The 17,780-nt window shown below is 39.7% G+C and overlaps 1 protein-coding gene across 2 annotated transcripts in view; it reads left to right on the top strand.

Moving 5' to 3' along the window:
- LOC126292118 (mRNA decay activator protein ZFP36L1) overlaps window positions 1-7,811 on the top strand; it is a 170,957-nt gene extending 163,146 nt beyond the window's left edge. For both annotated transcript variants that reach the window (XM_049985945.1, XM_049985944.1), the window contains exon 2: window positions 4,098-7,811. In XM_049985945.1, the coding sequence (XP_049841902.1) occupies window positions 4,098-5,084 (987 nt within the window). In that variant the 3' untranslated portion in view covers window positions 5,085-7,811. The remainder of the gene's footprint in view (window positions 1-4,097) is intronic.
- The last annotated feature ends 9,969 nt before the right edge of the window (window positions 7,812-17,780 follow it).

Here is a 17,780-nt window from a genome sequence, read left to right on the forward strand (position 1 = left end):
ATGAGACCTTACCGCAAAAATTTGCCAGCGTCTAGTCGCCACGTAGTGACACTTAATTGCTTCCGTAGTAAGGATTGCAGATAAATTATCGAAACATTTTAAGGTGGACCATCATTTTTACCTACTCAGGGTAACGAGCAGTCCACCAAACAGTTCCGTTACTGTTTGGAACACTTTGTTACGCAGTTCGTGTCCGACTCTGGTCGACTCTGTCGTTCCCGATTTCCTCCATTACGTGATCCACAGCGGACCCGGAGTGACGGAAATGCTTCATTGCTCGCATGTACAGTGTTCATTTAACCGCGTAGAGTGGAACAAATTTTTGCATGTACAAATACGTTCATGAAGACTTGAACCTAAGAAACCTCTCAAGTTCAGCTACTTAATCTGTAAGTATAATTCCTTGTGTTGAAAACAAACAAACAAACGAATCTACTTTCTAAAATTCTGCATTTCTCCACTCAGTGCCTCATGAAATAATTTTCCACAAGCAGTATTGGTATTAGCCCACAGTCATCTTGCAGATACCTCTTGTAATTGAGCATAACTGTACCTTCACTCTGTATGTATACGTTATTCATACGTACGACACTAAAAGAAAAATTGAACTTTATTACCCATCATTAAATCTGCCAGTGTGGCCCAGGAAAGCGCTCAGTGTGCGTCAACAAATAACCGTCATTTGACCAATAACATTGCAATAAAGTTGCAGGTAGGAACGCAAGTTCGGAACCCAAAATAATTTATCTGGACAACTCCTCCTGTAGACCTATACCACAGGCGAATTTCTTTGTAAGCGCAGGTCACGTATAGAAGTTCCGAATACATTAGTCACTCGGCATGTTTCCTTTCCCGGATGCAGTTCGTGCTCGGTTCGCGCAGAGTATTTGTAAGCCTCCAACTTCCGACGTACCTACCTGCTGTGTGTTAAGTTCGATTTTAAAATTAATTGGTGACCTGAGCTGAACGGCGAGATCAATTCTGTTTAACAACTACTCTTAACAATGGATATAAGTTTCCATTGACGATTATTGAGAGCACATGTTACTATGTAATATTGCAATGATCATGTAGCGTAAAAGAAGTAAACAGTAATTTCTTAAGAGAAGAGCAAGAGAAGCGAAGTGTGATTTGTGTCGACCGTCATACTTTGAGGAAGATCCACAAAAAAACTGGAAAACCCCTGTTGATTTGATACATGGGGGTAAGTGTACGATCTATTATCGATTTTTAGCAGTGGAATTTTGCGATGCAGTAACACAAACTGCGGTACCGCTCTTGTTTTTGCATCGTCAGTTACCGATAGGCGGGAATACCGAGATGTGTTACAACCTCCACATTTCTCAGAAGATGGATTCCGTAAGACAGTGTCTGAGACGAACAGTGGTTGGCTGCATCGCTTCACCCAAGTGCTGGCTGGCTCGGCGGTGATGGTGAACAGGAGGCCCTGCCTTGTACGGCGGCCGGCCGGCGGAACTGGTTAGTCCGGGCAGCGCCGGCACAGCAAGCAAAACAACCGTCGGCCGTGGGCGGGGAACGAACCCGGGACCAGCAGGCCACGTGGCCTCAACCACTTCGTGGGGGCAGCTTAAGAGGAATTTAATGTTCCATCTGAATATAATTCTACAAATGACATCAAACTTAAACAATATTTACATTAGCGACTTCTCAATTCACGACATGTGGCAAATGTATCCCGCAGCGTCCCTGGAGTCACATGTTAATAATCTCAACATACATTCATTTGCATGACAAAATATGTACAAACACAAAAAGCGACATATATAGTCGCAGTAAATGACGTCCTCTTAATTTTGTTCTTTGTATCTTTTCTGCAAATGCCAAATGTCAAAGAAATAATTCTTAGATATCCCGCAGATATTAGGCAGTGAAAACCTTCTAACTCCAAATGCCTGCCGGTCGCGGTGGCCAAGTGGTTCCTAGGCGCTTCAGTCGGGAACCACGCGACTGTTACGGTCGCAGTTTCGAATTCTGTCTCGGGCATGGACGTGTGTGATGTCCTTAGGTTAGTTAGGTTTAAGTTCTAGGGGACTGATGACCTCAGCAGTTAAGTCCCATAGTGCTCGGAGCCATTTGAACCACGTGCCTCTGAAAACTACTTTTAATAGCCAGTAACTCCATAGTCAAAGATCTTTGAAAATGCGTGGATTTCTCTGTTCTGTCAATAACTAGAGTCGTCCTGTACAGTTGCAAAGTGTGGCATCTTTCTGTATCACATTATATATATTTTTTTAAGAAAACGGTTTTGCATCTCCTGCAAAATTTAACAACATAGTTACAACGATTTCATTGCCTGCAATCGACATTTGTCTTACCTGAAACAATTTCCAATTAGAACAGTTTATCTATTGAAATTTGTATTTTATGCACAGATCGATATTTTTTTCTGTGTTGTAAAACATAAATCCGTTTTTCGTGTCCAGGGTATTTTGTTTCTTGTGGGAGAACACTTTCGGAATCAATATCGATACATCGAGTAACATTTTCAGTGAGTAACGAAAAGAAGGCAAACACAAAAGCACATCAGTGTAACAGGAGGGCGTCAAAAATTGATTAACTTTAAATGTTAGCAAATGACACCACAGTACCTCTGTTTCTGCACATGCAGTATACAGAGTATGTTAGAACGTGCACTTCGTTCAATTAATTGGTTATTGGCCTCTTAACTGTTCTATGTGATTTCTGGCTGATTTCTTTCTGATTTCCTTGTAGGCACTTGACTCATGGTCGCCGTGAGTATCTATTTTGACTAGAAAGATGCTCACGTAAAACGGACGTAAGAGGAAGTAAATTATGCTGCTGTTAAATTTTGATTTTAAGGGACAGAGCACCAGGCCACAATTTTAATAGTTATGTACAATATGCACTTGAAGAACGCTGAGAATTGTCAGGCAGTTACACCTTTCACAGGTAGCAACATTCTACAGCCAGAAAATGTTGTGTGTACTGAGAACTACGTGACAATTCTTTGTCACCATCCCTGGTTGATGAGCTGACTCTAAAGCCTAATGATGCCCCATGGTGTTACTTTTCGTACTTTAATTAATGTTTTGCTTTTTGGGCAGAGTGGTAGGTTTCTCATTTTAACCACACATACATCTTTTGGTCTAAAAGTAGTTTGTATTTGTACATATTAACACCAAATGCAAAAACCCTTCGTGGTTAAAGGATTCAGAGACTCAGAATAGGCTTAAACACTGCTCAAGTTTTCTCTACTGCACGGTTATGAAGGATATCCAGGTGAAAATGTTAAAATTGTTATGGATTGCCTGGTAATTGTGAAGCAGTGAACAGTAGGGTGAAAATGACTTAAAGGTTGAAGGAAAAGATACCTTGTATAGTGTTCATTCAGTTACAACAATCAAAAGTTACTGGTTCAGCTGTTCGTTGCAGCCATCAGCAGGTGAACATGGGCAGATACTATAATGGATTGCTGAAAAATAATGGCGAATGACAATGATTGTTGCATTATAATTTTATTATTGCAGTCAAAAACCTCCATTTTTGACTGTTAAGCTATATGGTAGAAAAGGCTAAAACTGCCATTAATTCGAAGATTGAACACCACACCACACCACACCACTTTCCTAGGCATGGTCCTAATAGAGATGGTATGTTCCTTTCCAGTGACCTGCGAACTGACTGACTTGGCCAGTTACAGACCACCAACAGTGTAATGTGGGCTCTGAACTGAAATGCAACCAGCAGTTTTTCATATTAACAAACACACTGAGGTGAAGGAAGTGATAAATTTGATGCACTGACCAGGGATTGGAGCAAAAATTAAAGGAACTGTAGTGTGGAACTGATAGCTAAATGAAGGAAACGGTGCATTCGATAAATAACGTAGCATAAACATTCTTATACAGCAATCCCTACATTATAGGTTTGATACTAACATTTACCCAAAGGAGAAATTGGGCCATTGTTGGCTCACACAGTTACTAGTTACTAGTTACACAGTAGCATCATCCATCAGTATTTGAAAGTGACTTTGAACTAGACTTACTACATGATACTTGTTTCAACAACAGTTTCACACAGTGTGCTGAAGTATTTCGTTTGTATTTTTGCAGAGCCACGGGATGAGCAGCGGAAGTTCAGCCGCGTCTAGTGCAGCGAGCACCACGAGCTCCGGCAGCAGCAGCAGCAGCAGCAAGGCTGGCGGGTCGTCCCCGCCCCCGTCCTCAGCGTCCAGCTCTTCTGGCAGCACGTGTAGCAGCCCTACCAACTTGGGCTGCCCTGTGGTACTGTGCGGCAAGGGCGGCGTCTACCGTCGCAGCTCCAACCCTCTGAGTGGGGACTCGCACGGGCCAGCGAGTGGCGCCCAAACGCCGCAGCCCCAACCGCACCGCAAGCTGGATCGTAGCCAGTCGGAGCCTGCATCTGCAGCCTCTGCCTCTGCAGCCGTCAACACTTCTCGCTACAAGACAGAGCTCTGCCGCCCCTTCGAGGAAAATGGCTCCTGCAAGTACGGGGACAAGTGCCAGTTCGCGCATGGCGCCCGAGAGCTGCGCTCGCTTGCTAGACACCCCAAGTACAAGACGGAGCTCTGTCGCACTTTCCACACGATTGGTTTCTGCCCGTATGGGCCACGCTGTCACTTCATACATAATGCTGACGAGGCCCGCCCCAAGACCATAGCTTCTCCTCCGCAGTCACCTCTGCTGGTTTCTCCAGTGTCACCTGTCACGCCAGTGGCTCCGGGTAGCCCACTAGCACCAGGTAGTCCTCTAGCTCCTGGAAGCCCACTAGCTCCTGGCAGCCCACTGGCCCCCGGAAGCCCCCTGGTTGCTGCATTGGGCGTCGCCTCTGCGTCGTCCACCTCTACTTCACCCCCACCGGGCAGCAAGCCGTCCTCGCCGCCAGCTGCCACCTCTCCTGCTGTGCCGCAGTCCCCGACCGATGCTTTCACTTTCAACATGGTATTCACGCAGCCGCCCTCCACTGCGGCGCCTTCGCTGCAGACTCTTCCGGCGTGCTTCCGTCCGTCGCCGGAGACACGCCTGCCAGTCTTCAGAAGGGTTGCTGCCATGTCGGAGCTTCTGGCTGGTGGACAATAGAGGGGAGGGGCGCAGAGGGAGAGGACGACATTATCTGAATCCTAAAGAACCATCCCAGAAATACAGAGGTTGGATAAGTTTCGTTTGAGGGAGAATGTGGAATTATCCTTTCCCTCTGCCACTAAGATCAGTAACGCTCTCACATTAATTCCCTTTCTTTGGACATGCTTAATGGCAGAAATTAGGTGCCTTTTACCATTTGCTGTGATGATTCTTGGGCATTTAAATAAGTTTTTTTTATTTATCTTGAGGTTCATTAAATGTAAATAAGTGTACTTTGTTTACCGTGCACATGATGTATTCTCAATTCAGTGGTTTGTTTCTCCAGTTGTTTTCTTTTGCTATTGATGTAGTAAACTGGTCATGAAGTGTAATTTAATGTACCAATATCGTGAAACTTAACAACTGAGCCAGATTGAAAATGGTTGTAGAGTTTCTTGAAACTAGTACATCAAAGTTTCAAAGTTTGGCAAGTAGCAATGTCTTCCATGCACATTTCTTGAACATTCCACATTCTCTCTCATATATGTGCAGTTGTTTCAGACACTCAGCAGCAATGAAACAAATAATTCCCTATAGGCAGCAATAAACACCATTTATTTTTAAGATCTAAGTGCCTTTTTGACTAATACTGTACCAGTTTAATATGATTAAGATTCTCTTTTGAGATCCAGGTCTGAAATCCCTGGGAATAAAATTCATGCACTTGACGCTATACATGCATTCTCGTACAGTAAAATATTTTTGTGTGTTTATATATATAAACATGTGTATATTTGATTGCATGGAAAAACAGTTACAATAAATTAGCCAATGTAGAAGTAAGAGAGGCAATAGCCAAGGCATATAATATATTTCTGGTGTGATAATTAAGCCATAAGAGGAAGAAAAATATTTAGTAGTAGACTTACTTTTTTATTGATGTTTCAGCTGCAACTAACCTTCATATCAAAGAAATTTGGCAGTGTGCATATCATAAATGCCTGCAATAATAATTTTTCACGAATGTGTATATCTGCACATAAAAGTGCTTGAATCAGAAGCACACGAAATTTTCCAAATTTCTCAGTGTATCAGATTTTTTACACACTATTGAACTATAGACTGATAGATTGTAATTATCCGGTATTATAGTGTCTCTAGCATGGGTGAGGACCAAACGTTGCTGAAATCTGGTTAGTTTTCAAATGAGAAATCAGCAACATTCCAAACAGGAAACTTCTGTACATTCATTTTATTTATGGTTACAGTATTGCTTTGAGTTTTAATTTTTGTTTCCTCTCCTTGAACAGACTGATAATAAGATTCAGTTGTACAAAACTTTGTATACCACATTGTACATAAACCTGCTGTCTTTCTGATACCGTACTAAATTGGAGGAGAATGTTTTATTATAAATATAATATATTATGTATACATATATATGTGAAAGTGGGGTGCCACATTATTTAATTTATACACATTAAATTATATTTTGATTCTGTTACATGATGCATAACATTATTTTCTTTCTCTTTCTATGATGCTTTGGACTTTCGTTATTTATAGTAATCTTATTCTTGATATGAGTATCTAAAAATTCTGGTTAACAAAATGCTGTTAAGTGACGCTGTTGTGGCACTAGTTTTGGAAGTGATTATGCTACTGAACTGATTAATTGAAATGTGCCTTGTGGAAAGAAATTATATTGTGTGTTGATCTGTTATGGTATTTGGAAGGTATAGAATTGACTGGCAAGACTTTATTTAATTAATACAAAATTGCCTCAAAATTTTTGTTCCGCTTCTAATATTTGAGGGAAGTCCAAACAGCAATATTGACAAATTTCTCCTTTTCATGTTTCGAAAAGCTCATTTAAATATTTGTGTGAAGTCATTTGGGTTCTTGTATTGTTTTATTTATTTTATGTACAGACAACATTTTCATTCCATTTTTAAAATATCTGAGCATTATTTAAACATATTTATTTCATAATGACATCATGAACTTTGTTTTTTAATTATATTGATTCAAATGTAAGTTTCTTATTTATTAATGATAAAGTGGATAGTTTTGCATGCAAAATGATGTGAAAGGCTGAAGAAATAAAATCTGTACAAATTTAAATGTACTGAATTCTATTTATTTATTATCTTTAAAGGGAGTGAAGTTCGAATATGTTGCTTGCAGAATGTTAGTATGTTACTATTCTTCAATTCAGTTTGGGAATGCGTTAATGCAGTCATTTAACTTTCAGTGATGCTGTTGTAGCAACAACACACTCCTTTCCACAAAATGAAAACTTAGTTTTTATAATTTTTTAAGTAATGGGATGGGGGGTATTTTTTGTTCTTGTGTTTACACAATGTTATATTTATGTGACTTATTTATATGAATAAAATATATTTATCAGATTATTATCTCATTAAAATATTTAATTAAAAAGCTGAACCTGTGAAACCACAATTGTATTTATGTTTGCTTGGCACTATATTACAATTTTGCATTGGGAAAGTTTTTTTTTTTTGTTTCGTTTTTGTGGCTCATTTAAGGAGTTTGGATGTCATCAGATTGTGTGTTACTTAGTCTGACATAATTGTATATTGTGTGTTATTATATCTGCAATATACAACTCATGTAAAATGTCATTATTTATAGACGTTTAATATGTGCACAAGCTCAGTGTGTATGCAATGAATGAAATATTTATAAAGTGGATGAATATAATTTTATAGCATTTTGATTAAATTATTGTTTTTATTTAACAATTTCCTTTCCTCTTGGACACCACACTCTTTATCCTTATGAAGTACCTAAACCTGCATTGTGCACAGATAATTACAAAAATGAGTGAAAATTAAAAAACAAAAAAAAAACTGCCGTGATAAAATACACCATACACCATGCAGCTGGACATAAAATCCATTTGTGGTACGAATTGCTGTTGACTGTTGCAATGAACACACACAAGGAAAACATGTATATAATCACACACACTTCATTTTATTGGTACGCTGATGTTTGGAGATTGCAAAGTACTGAATCAATGAGAGTGTGAGTATTGGTGGTATGGTATGGCAAATGTAAGTCTTCTCACAAAAACGCAAATTAAAGGAGTAGTTCAGAAAAGCTAACATTCATGTGAGAATTGGTGAACCTGCTCTTTCCCTTTAAATATCATAGTGGGAAATAACTGGAATAACTTCATGTGCCACTCAGGCCTGACAACTTGGATACAGATCTAATTGGACTGATTTAATTGAAGGTCAAAAATAAATTCCTAACAGGTTACATACTGAGAAAATACAAGTATTTCTGAGAAATACTGTAAGTAGCGCACTTTCTTGTTTACAAAACAAGATAATTTCTTTCAGTATGAAATGAATTAAAAGCACCTGAAATGAAAAAGTGATGGGGGCAGAAACTGGAACTCAGAATTGGATTTTCTACCTGTCGGGTACAGATAGATGCTTTAATCATTGGGCTATTTGATAACTCCTTAAGGCCCTTGTTGAACTTTGTCCCCAGTATTTCTGCCTGTTTTCAAACATGAACTACCAGAGGTTATCCCAAGTTATGTGGATATAGCACACTGTGAGAATAGTCTGTGGAGAACTACTAAGAGATTGATATGGTAGAAGTAAAACTATGGCACGGATTCAGTTGTCTTGCTAGCTCAGTAGGTAAGAGTTGCCTGAGAAAAGTAATGTGATGGGTAAGTCCCAGTTCTGCATGCTTTTAATAGTGTAGGCAGTTGTAAAACAGTGCACACTGCACTTCCGTGTGAAAGATTCAATAATGTAACTATCTTTGACAATATTCTTTGTGATTTCTTGTATTTGACTACAAATTTCAATTTACTCATAACAGGAAGCAAATTGTGGACAAAAGATTCTCTCTTTTTTAAAGTGTGGTTCAGGTGCTTAACAATGAAAAACTTTTCTTGAAACAGTTATTTCAGAAGCAAGGTGCTCTAAGTGTTGACGATGTTGTGCTGAAGGAACTTAATAATTTACCTTCATAGCACTTTGTAAAATTCCAAATTATTTTTAATTCTTGATGAGGTACCAAGCAGCCAGCACCTTATTACATATGTAGTAATTATTGTGATTAAAACTATCAACAGAATTCGTAGCACATCATAGGTAATATCAAGTTGTTGAGGAGGAAAAATAAAGGAACACAACAAATACAGCACTTTGTTCAGAAGAGATGTTTTAAACTTTTACTGAATAGTTTCTGTAAGGTAAAGATAAAAGAATGCATAGGTAACTCAACATTCTATGCTGTGGAATGGTAGAGAAATTCTCTGTGGAATACACAAATGTGTGTCATTACACTCTGATCAAGTCAGTGTTGATTGTATTAAGTTGTGTTATGCAGTGTGATATGATGTTGGTGGAGCTAAACCGTGGAAAATTTATCAACAAGCTCAGTACATTCAAAAACTCGTATGTCGAGACATGCAAAATTGTTCCATGTGTAATGGTAGCACTCTTGGCTGGTAGTATGTAAAATATGTACTGCCATCATGTCATAAATTATCAGCCAAGGTAACTTTTTTTTTTGTGTATTGTTGCTGCAACATTTTACTTCATTCAGCTGAATAGGTCCTTAATATTTTCTCATCCTTCAGCCAGCTATGGCAAATTTCCTAGTAAATCATCAAACCAACTACAGACACTAGTCACATCAGTAAGAAACAATAGTTCCGGTACACAGTGCATCAGTGCTACCGCCAGAAGTAGTTGCTCTGTAGGACAGGTGTATGCATTTAGGTAACTCGTGTCATTAATATTACTAAGACCATTTTCTAATGAGATTAGAAGCTTCACAAAAGGTGCTTCCAAAGAATGAAAGCAAAAATTATCAGTGACAGCTGCAGCAAAGTTTTATTGGTACTGCAAGAATCAAGAAGTGAGCCATGGGTAAAACAAAAATTACAGTATTGAAGAGCCAGGGAAAAAGAGGTAAGGTTTGTTTTCTTCTTTTCTCTCTCTCTCTCTCTCTTTTTTTTGTTTTTTTTGTTTTTTTTTTTCCCCCTGCCACTCCTAGATTGAGACGAATTGCTCACATCTGAGAGAGAACAAAACAAGTCCAGAGATTTTACTGTTTACAATTGTGCTGTAAGGGGAAAGAACCAGGTAATTCAGTTTTTTAGGGGAAAAAAGGAGCAAGTCAGTGAATGTCTCATCTGGACATGAGAGGGCAGAGCAGATAGAATTCTTAAGCAGCCTCTCATCGCTCCAGTAAATTGGTGGAAAAGGAAAAACAAAAAGGTGGCAATCTGGATAGACGTTGCAAAAAAAAGTGTCTCCCCCTGGCAAATATAGCAACTAGTAAAGTTTACTTTAAGCGGCGTCTTTCGGTGTATTAATGAAATAACAATGTTCTTTCAACTGGTGAATCCTTGTTTTTATGTTTATGGTGAATGCCTTATGAAAGAGGCTCAAATAAAGTGACTCTATTCTTTTTCTCACGCCAATGCTCTTGCCTTGGGTGAGGACTGTGATGAGTTCTGTACAGGGTGTCCCAGGTGGAAATATCAATATTCAGGAACGACATGAATGATTATTCAGGATTCCTGGGACATATGAAGTATTTTGTTATTTCTGCTGGTGGTTAAAATAAATCTTCATCTTCTCTCCAATTATTATGTAATTCTCAATCAAATGAATGGCCTGTAGCAGATGAAAATTATATTCCATATGCATGGCTTAAAAACACTCATAATTACAAGGAAATTGTACAATCACCCAGATGTAAACTGTTTGCTTCAACAGTAATCACTTTTAATCAAGAAATGGAAAAAACTGTATCACTCGAAGTACTGATATGCTGCAAAATGCTGTTTCACAACAGCTTATTAAGACATCTGATTTGAGCCACTCTGCACGTTGAAATGTCAAATGACATATCACAAAGGAGTGCACACAGCATCAAAAGGACACCAGTAAAATGTTGACCAATGGATGGGCTGTTCGAACTGCACATATCAGTTTATAGTGGTTCAGAAATGCATAATTTAATTCCCATTAGCATCAATAACTCTCCGTTCACTGTAATCTAATCTCGAACAATTCCAATTTTTATTCTAGATCTCATAATTTATGAGCCAAAATATAAAGATTTGCAAATCTCACCAAATATTTTCGTTCTGGTGTTGGGAAGTTGTTCAGTCGCCTACCTCACAACTAAATGTATCTGCTATGAGTACGGCCGCTGTGTTCTGACTACCAGAAATTTGTTTAGTCGTGATTATTATCAAACTACTGCATCAGTTTTGCTTGACTTACCGGTCTCTCTCCCATGACAGACTGATGCCGCACTGGATTGTGATATCGCTTCATTCTGGGCACAATGGATGCCAATAACGTATTTCCACTGTTGCACACACGAGTGTGTAGTGACGTATTCACAGTTCACATTAAAATCGATTTTTGTTCTCGTGTTTCATTGAAATTAACTTCACTGGGTTTCTTCAGAGCTGCTTAAAAGACCAAGAAACTGGAACCAAAGTTTGGGACCACATAAGCAACAACAGATAAATGGAAGAGCCTTACAATGACAAATGGAAAGGAAACAATTTTAATGTAAATGGGAAATTAATGTGGTACCTGAGTGAACAGACCTTATTTTAGGAAATAGAGCAACAATGAAAAGTTGGTTTGATATTATAGGTGTGTGTGTGTGGGGGGGGGGGGGGGGGGGATTTATGGAGATGGGACGTAGATGAACTCAAAGAACCAGAGGTTGTACAGAGTTTCAGGGAGAGCATAAGGGAACAACTGTTAGGAATGGGGGAAATAAATACAGTAGAAGAAGAATGGGTAGCTTTGAGGGATGAAGTAGTGAAGGCAGCAGAGGATCAAGTAGGTAAAAACACGAGGGCTAGTTGAAATCCTTAGGTAACAGAAGAAATATTGAATTTAATTGATGAAAGGAGAAAATATAAAAATGCAATAAATGAAGCAGGCAAAAAGGAATACAAACGTCTCAAAAATGAGATCGACAGGAAGTGCAAAATTGCTAAGCAGGGATGGCTAGAGGACAAATGTAAGGATGTAGAGGCTTATCTCACTAGAGGTAAGATAGATACTGCCTACAGGAAAGTTAAAGAGACCTTTGGAGAAAAGAGAACCACTTGTACGAACATCAAGAGCTCAGATGGAAACCCAGTTCTAAGCAAAGAAGGGAAAGCAGAAAGGTGGAAGGAGTATATAGAGGATCTATACAAGGGCGATGTACTTGAGGACAATATTATGAAAATGGAAGAGGATGTAGATGAAGATGACATGGGAGATGCGATACTGCGTGAACAGTTTGACAGAGCACTGAAAGACCTGAGCCGAAACAAGGCCCCCGGAGTAGACAACATTCCATTGGAACTACTAACAGCCTTGGGAGAGCCAGTCCTGACAAAACTCTACCATCTGGTGAACAAGATGTATGAGACAGGCGGAATACTCTCAGACTATAAGAAGAATATAATAATTCCAATCCCAAAAAAGCAGGTGTTTACAGATGTGAAAATTACCGAACAAACAGTTTAATAAGCCATAGCTGCAAAACAGTAACGCGAATTCTTTACAGACGAATGGAAAAACTAGTAGAAGCCGACCTCGTGGAAGATCAGTTTGGATTCCGTAGAAATACTGGAACACGTGAGGCAATACTGACCTTACGACTTATCTTAGAAGAAAGATAAAGAAAAGGCAAACCTACGTTTCAAGCATTTGTAGACTTAGAGAAAGCTTTAGACAATATTGACTGGAATACTCTGTTTCAAATTCTAAAGGTGGCAGGGGTAAAATACAGGGAGCGACAGGCTATTTACAATTTGTACAGGAACCAGATGCCGGTTATAAGAGTCGAGGGGCATGAAAGGGAATCAGTGGTTTGGAAGGGAGTAAGACAGGGTTGTAGCCTCTCCCCGATGTTATTCAATCTGTATATTGAGCAAGCAGTAAAGGAAACAAAAGAAAAATTCGGAATAGGTATTAAAATCCATGGAGAAGAAATAAAAACTTTGCTCTTCCAAATCCTTTACTGTCTCTGACAGAATTACAATGTCATCGGTGAACCTCAGTTGAATGGAATGGACAGTGTCTTGAAAGGAGGATATAAGATGAAGATTGACAAAAGCAAAACGAGGATAATGAAATGTAGTCGAATTAAGTTGGGTGATGCTGAGGGAATTAGATTAGGAAATGAGACACTTAAAGTAGTAAAGGAGTTTTGCTATTTGGGCAGCAAAATAACTGGTGATGGTCGAAGTAGAGAGGATATAAATTGTAGACTGGCAATGGCAAGGAAAGCGTTTCTGAAGAAGAGAAATTTGTTAACATCGAGTATAGATTTAAGTGGCAGGAAGTCATTTCTGAAAGTATTTGTATGGAGTGTAGCCATGTATGGAAGTGAAACATGGACGATAAATAGTTTGGACAAGAAGAGAATAGAAGCTTTCGGAATGTGGTGCTACAGAAGAATGAAGATTAGATGGGTCGATCACATAAATAATGAGGAGATATTGAATAGGAGTGGGGAGAAGAGAAGTTTGTGGCACAACTTGACTAGAAGAAGGGATCGGTTGGTAGGACATGTTCTGAGGCATCAAGGGATCACCAATTTAGTATTGTAGGGCAGCGTGGAGGGTAAAAATCGTAGAGGGAGACCAAGAGATGAATACACAAAGCAAATTCAGGAGGATGTAGGTTGCAGTAGGTACTGGGTGATGAAGAAGCTTGCAGAGGATAGAGTAGCGTGGAGTGCTGCATCAAACCAGTCTCAGGACTGAAGACAACAACAACAACAACAACAACAACATTACGGTTTACGAAATTCTGATGCTCTTGGAGTATCCTCTGATGTCTTGTTTCATTTATGACATAATGTAAGGTCTCTTAATGCTGTATACGTACAAACATACAGACTACCTACATCGTGATAGCTACGCAGGCACAGTAAATCCATTTTGTGGTGCTCTCTGACTATTGCTGAAACGAATTTCAATAGATCACGGAAAAATATTGCAATCGGTGGTTTGAGAAGCATTACTTTTAAAGTACATTTCATTTTTTGCAATATGAGTTGTTACGTTTGTGAATGTGCTTTAAATTTCTTGAATCATAGAGCGTTTGCCATGGGTTTATTTATCGATTGTAATTTTTTTGTCGTTCGTTAGTGCTATCTGAATTTACATATCGTCCTTTCCTCATTTGGGGAAAGTACAGTTGTGTATGCTAAAAAATGGTGTGCCAAGTGGAGAAATCTGAACATTTGACTTCAATAGAGGGTTGACAGCAGCAGAAGCAGCCAGACATTTGTGCCACGAATGGGGCTGATACCATTGGGCAGGCCACAGCAAGAAAATTCTTGTTTTAAGTAGGATTCGTGAGAGTGCAACGGGAGTTCCACTGTTAAATGCAGAGGAGAGTGCAGATAGTTGGAAAGAGTACAATGAAGGCCTCTATGAGGGGGAAGATTTGTCTGATGTGGTAGAAGAAGAAACAGGAGTCGATTTAGAAGAGATGGGAGATCCAGTATTAGAATCAGAATTTAAAAGGGCTTTGGAAGCCTTAAGATCAAAGAAGGCAGAAGGGATAAATAACGTTCCATCAGAATTTCTAAAATCATTGGTGAAGTGGCAACAAAACGACTACTCACGTTCGTGTGTAGCATATATGAGTCTGTCGATGTACCATCTGGCTTTTGGAAAAATATCATCCACCCAATTCCGAAGGCTGCAAGAGCTCACACGTGTGAAAATTATCGCACAATGAGTTTAATGGCCTCATGCATTCAGGCTACTGGCAAGAATAATATACAGAAGAATGGAAAAGAAAATTGAGGCCGTGTCAGATGACGACCGATTTGGTTTCAGGAAAGATAAAGGCAACTGTGAAGCTGGTCTAACGTTGTGGTTGTTAATGGAAGCAAGACTATATAAAAATAGAGACACCTTCATAGACCTTGTCGATGTGGAAAAAGCGTTCAAGAATGCAAAATGATGCAAGATGTTCAAAATTCTCAGAAAAATTAGAGCAAGGTATAGATAGAGACAGGTAATATAAGGTTTGTACAAGAGCCAAGAGGGAATAATAAGAGTGGACAACCAAGACCGAAGTGCTTGGTTTAAAAAGTGTGTAAGACACAGGTGTGGTCTTTCGGCCGTACTGTTCAGTTTGTACAGCAAAGAAGCAATGTTGGAAATAAAAGAAACATTAAGGCGTGGGATTAATATTCCAGGTGAAAGGATATCAATGATGAGGTTCGCTGATGACATTACTATCCTGAGTGAACGTGAAAAAGAATTACATGAGCTGCTTGCTGGAATGGATAGTCTAATGAGTACAGAAAATGGATTGAGAGTAAATCGAAGGAAGACGAAGGAAGAAATGAGAAGTAACAGAAATGAATACAGCGATAAACTTTACATCAGGATTGATGGCCACGAAGCAGATGAAGTTAAGGAATTCTACTACCTAGGCAGCAAGGAGGACATCAAAAGAAAAAGGAAAGTAGCGCTGGCAAAAAGGACATTCCTGACCAACAGAGGACTTCCAGTATCATACATAGGCCTTACTTTTAGGAAGAAATTTTGATAATGTATGTTTGGAGCACAGAATTGTATGGTAGTGAAACATGAACTGTGGGAAAAACGAAACAGAAGAGAATCGAGGCTTATGAGATATGGTGCTACAGAAGAACGTTGCAAATTACGTGGACTGAGAAGGTAAGGAATGAGGAGCTCCTGCGCAGAATTGGAGAGGAAAGGAGTGTATGGAAAACAGTGATAAGGAAAAAGAACAAGATGATAGGACATCTGTTAAGGCATCAGTGAATGACTTCCATGGTACTAGAGGGAGCTGTAGAGGGCAAAAAGTGTAGACAAAGATTGAAATATATTCAGCAAATAATTAAGGTCGTGCGTAGCAAATGCTACTCCGAGATGAAGAGGTTGACACAGGAGAGGGTCACATCAAACCGGTCAGAAAACTGAAAGACCTTCGGAGTTTGAAGATCGTTTAAACGTATTAATCCTAAATGGCCCACATCAGTGTTCTCGAGAACTGGCAAATGTGATGAACTGCGATCATTCCACCATCGTGCGACATTTGCATACGTTGGGGAACGTTCAAAAATCGCCTGTATAGGTACAGCATGCTCTTGAGCCAAGATCACAAAAATTAGAGGTGGCCATAAATTCGTCTCTGCATGATCGTCATCCCAATTGACTCGCACACAGCACCGACTGTTCCTATGGTGTATCGTTACTGGTGACGAGAAATAGTGTCTTTATCCTAAACTAAGGAAAAAGAAAGGAAAGTTGAGCCTGAACAATGCAGCAACTCCACAAAAGATTGTTATGCATATGGTAGAACAGTGATGGTGTGAGGAGCTGCTAATAGCTTCCCAATGTGAAACCAGCACAGCTTACATTTATACTCATCAACTGAGACGTCTCGCAGCCGCAATCCTAGAACAAAGACCAGGATGTCTGTGTGAAGTGATGCTACCTCACGATAAAGCCCGCCCACATTCTGCTAGGGTGACAGAAAACACTATACAGGAGTTGGGCTGGAAAGTCCTTCCGATTCCACCTTATTTGTTTGATCTTGCGCCCTCATATTTCCACCTCTTCCGCTGTCTGTCGGAACAACCGGATAAAAATGCGCTCCGAACATGGCTCGACGAGTGCTTCAACTCAAAACCATGATTTCTTACAGTCGCAAAATCGAAAAGTTACTCCCGCGTAGGCTAACTCTCGCAAATAGTGCAGCAAGATATATTACTTATGACTGCAGTTTCTGTTATGTGTATCTCTTGTGTTTATTAAACTTATGGAACCACACCACGTACTTATGCGCCAACCCAGCTGATGACTGGCAGCAGCATAGTGTTTTCGTCTTGACAAAACTCAGTTGTGTGTGCCGCAGTCTGTTGGCGAACGGTGGAAGCACAACAATCAACAGCAGCATCAACGTTGCAGTTTTGTTGGAAATTAGACAAGAGGCCCATTCCGACTGAAATAGTGAAAATATAATCCTTACAATTCTGTGAACTTGGGCAGAACAGGATTAAAAAAAAGAAGAAGTTTTAGGAAGCCTTTTTCTGGAACTATTTATGAGAAGAATAGCCTGAAAGTGACTCTTGGATGATAAGCAGTTTGGACAGAAAGAAATTAGAAGCTTTTGAAAGAAATGAATTGATCGTATGGGACTGGGGGCTGTGAGTCCCCATCTGGAGTAGTTCAGCTAACAAGCTGCCAATCTTTTCAGTTGATGCCACGTTGGGGTACTTGCACGCGAGCAGAGAAAATTCCCAGCCAGGTTGGGAATCAAACCCGGATCCACTGTGTGGCAGGCAGACTCACTGACCATTCAGCTAAGGTGGTGGACAGAAGCTTTTGAGTTGTGATGCCACAGAATAAGGCTAAAGATTAGATGAGCAGGTCAAACGACTAATGAGAGGGACCTGGTGGATCGAATGTGAGTGAGAAATGGAAGTGTGGGAGACAAAAAAAACGTAGAGGGTGACGACATATTGACTACAGTAAGCAGGTGCAAGTGGATTTAGGTTGCAGAAATGAAGAGCCGTACACAGGATAGACTGCAGTCTTCAGACTGAAGATCGTAACAGCCGTAATGATCACAGAAGATTTGGAAAACGACAGTGTTTCGAATGAATGCAGGAGACTGCAGTAATTTTCGACGA

Source organism: Schistocerca gregaria, chromosome 9, assembly GCF_023897955.1.
Source record: "Schistocerca gregaria isolate iqSchGreg1 chromosome 9, iqSchGreg1.2, whole genome shotgun sequence".
In the NCBI taxonomy this organism is placed as follows: Eukaryota; Metazoa; Arthropoda; class Insecta; order Orthoptera; family Acrididae; genus Schistocerca; species Schistocerca gregaria.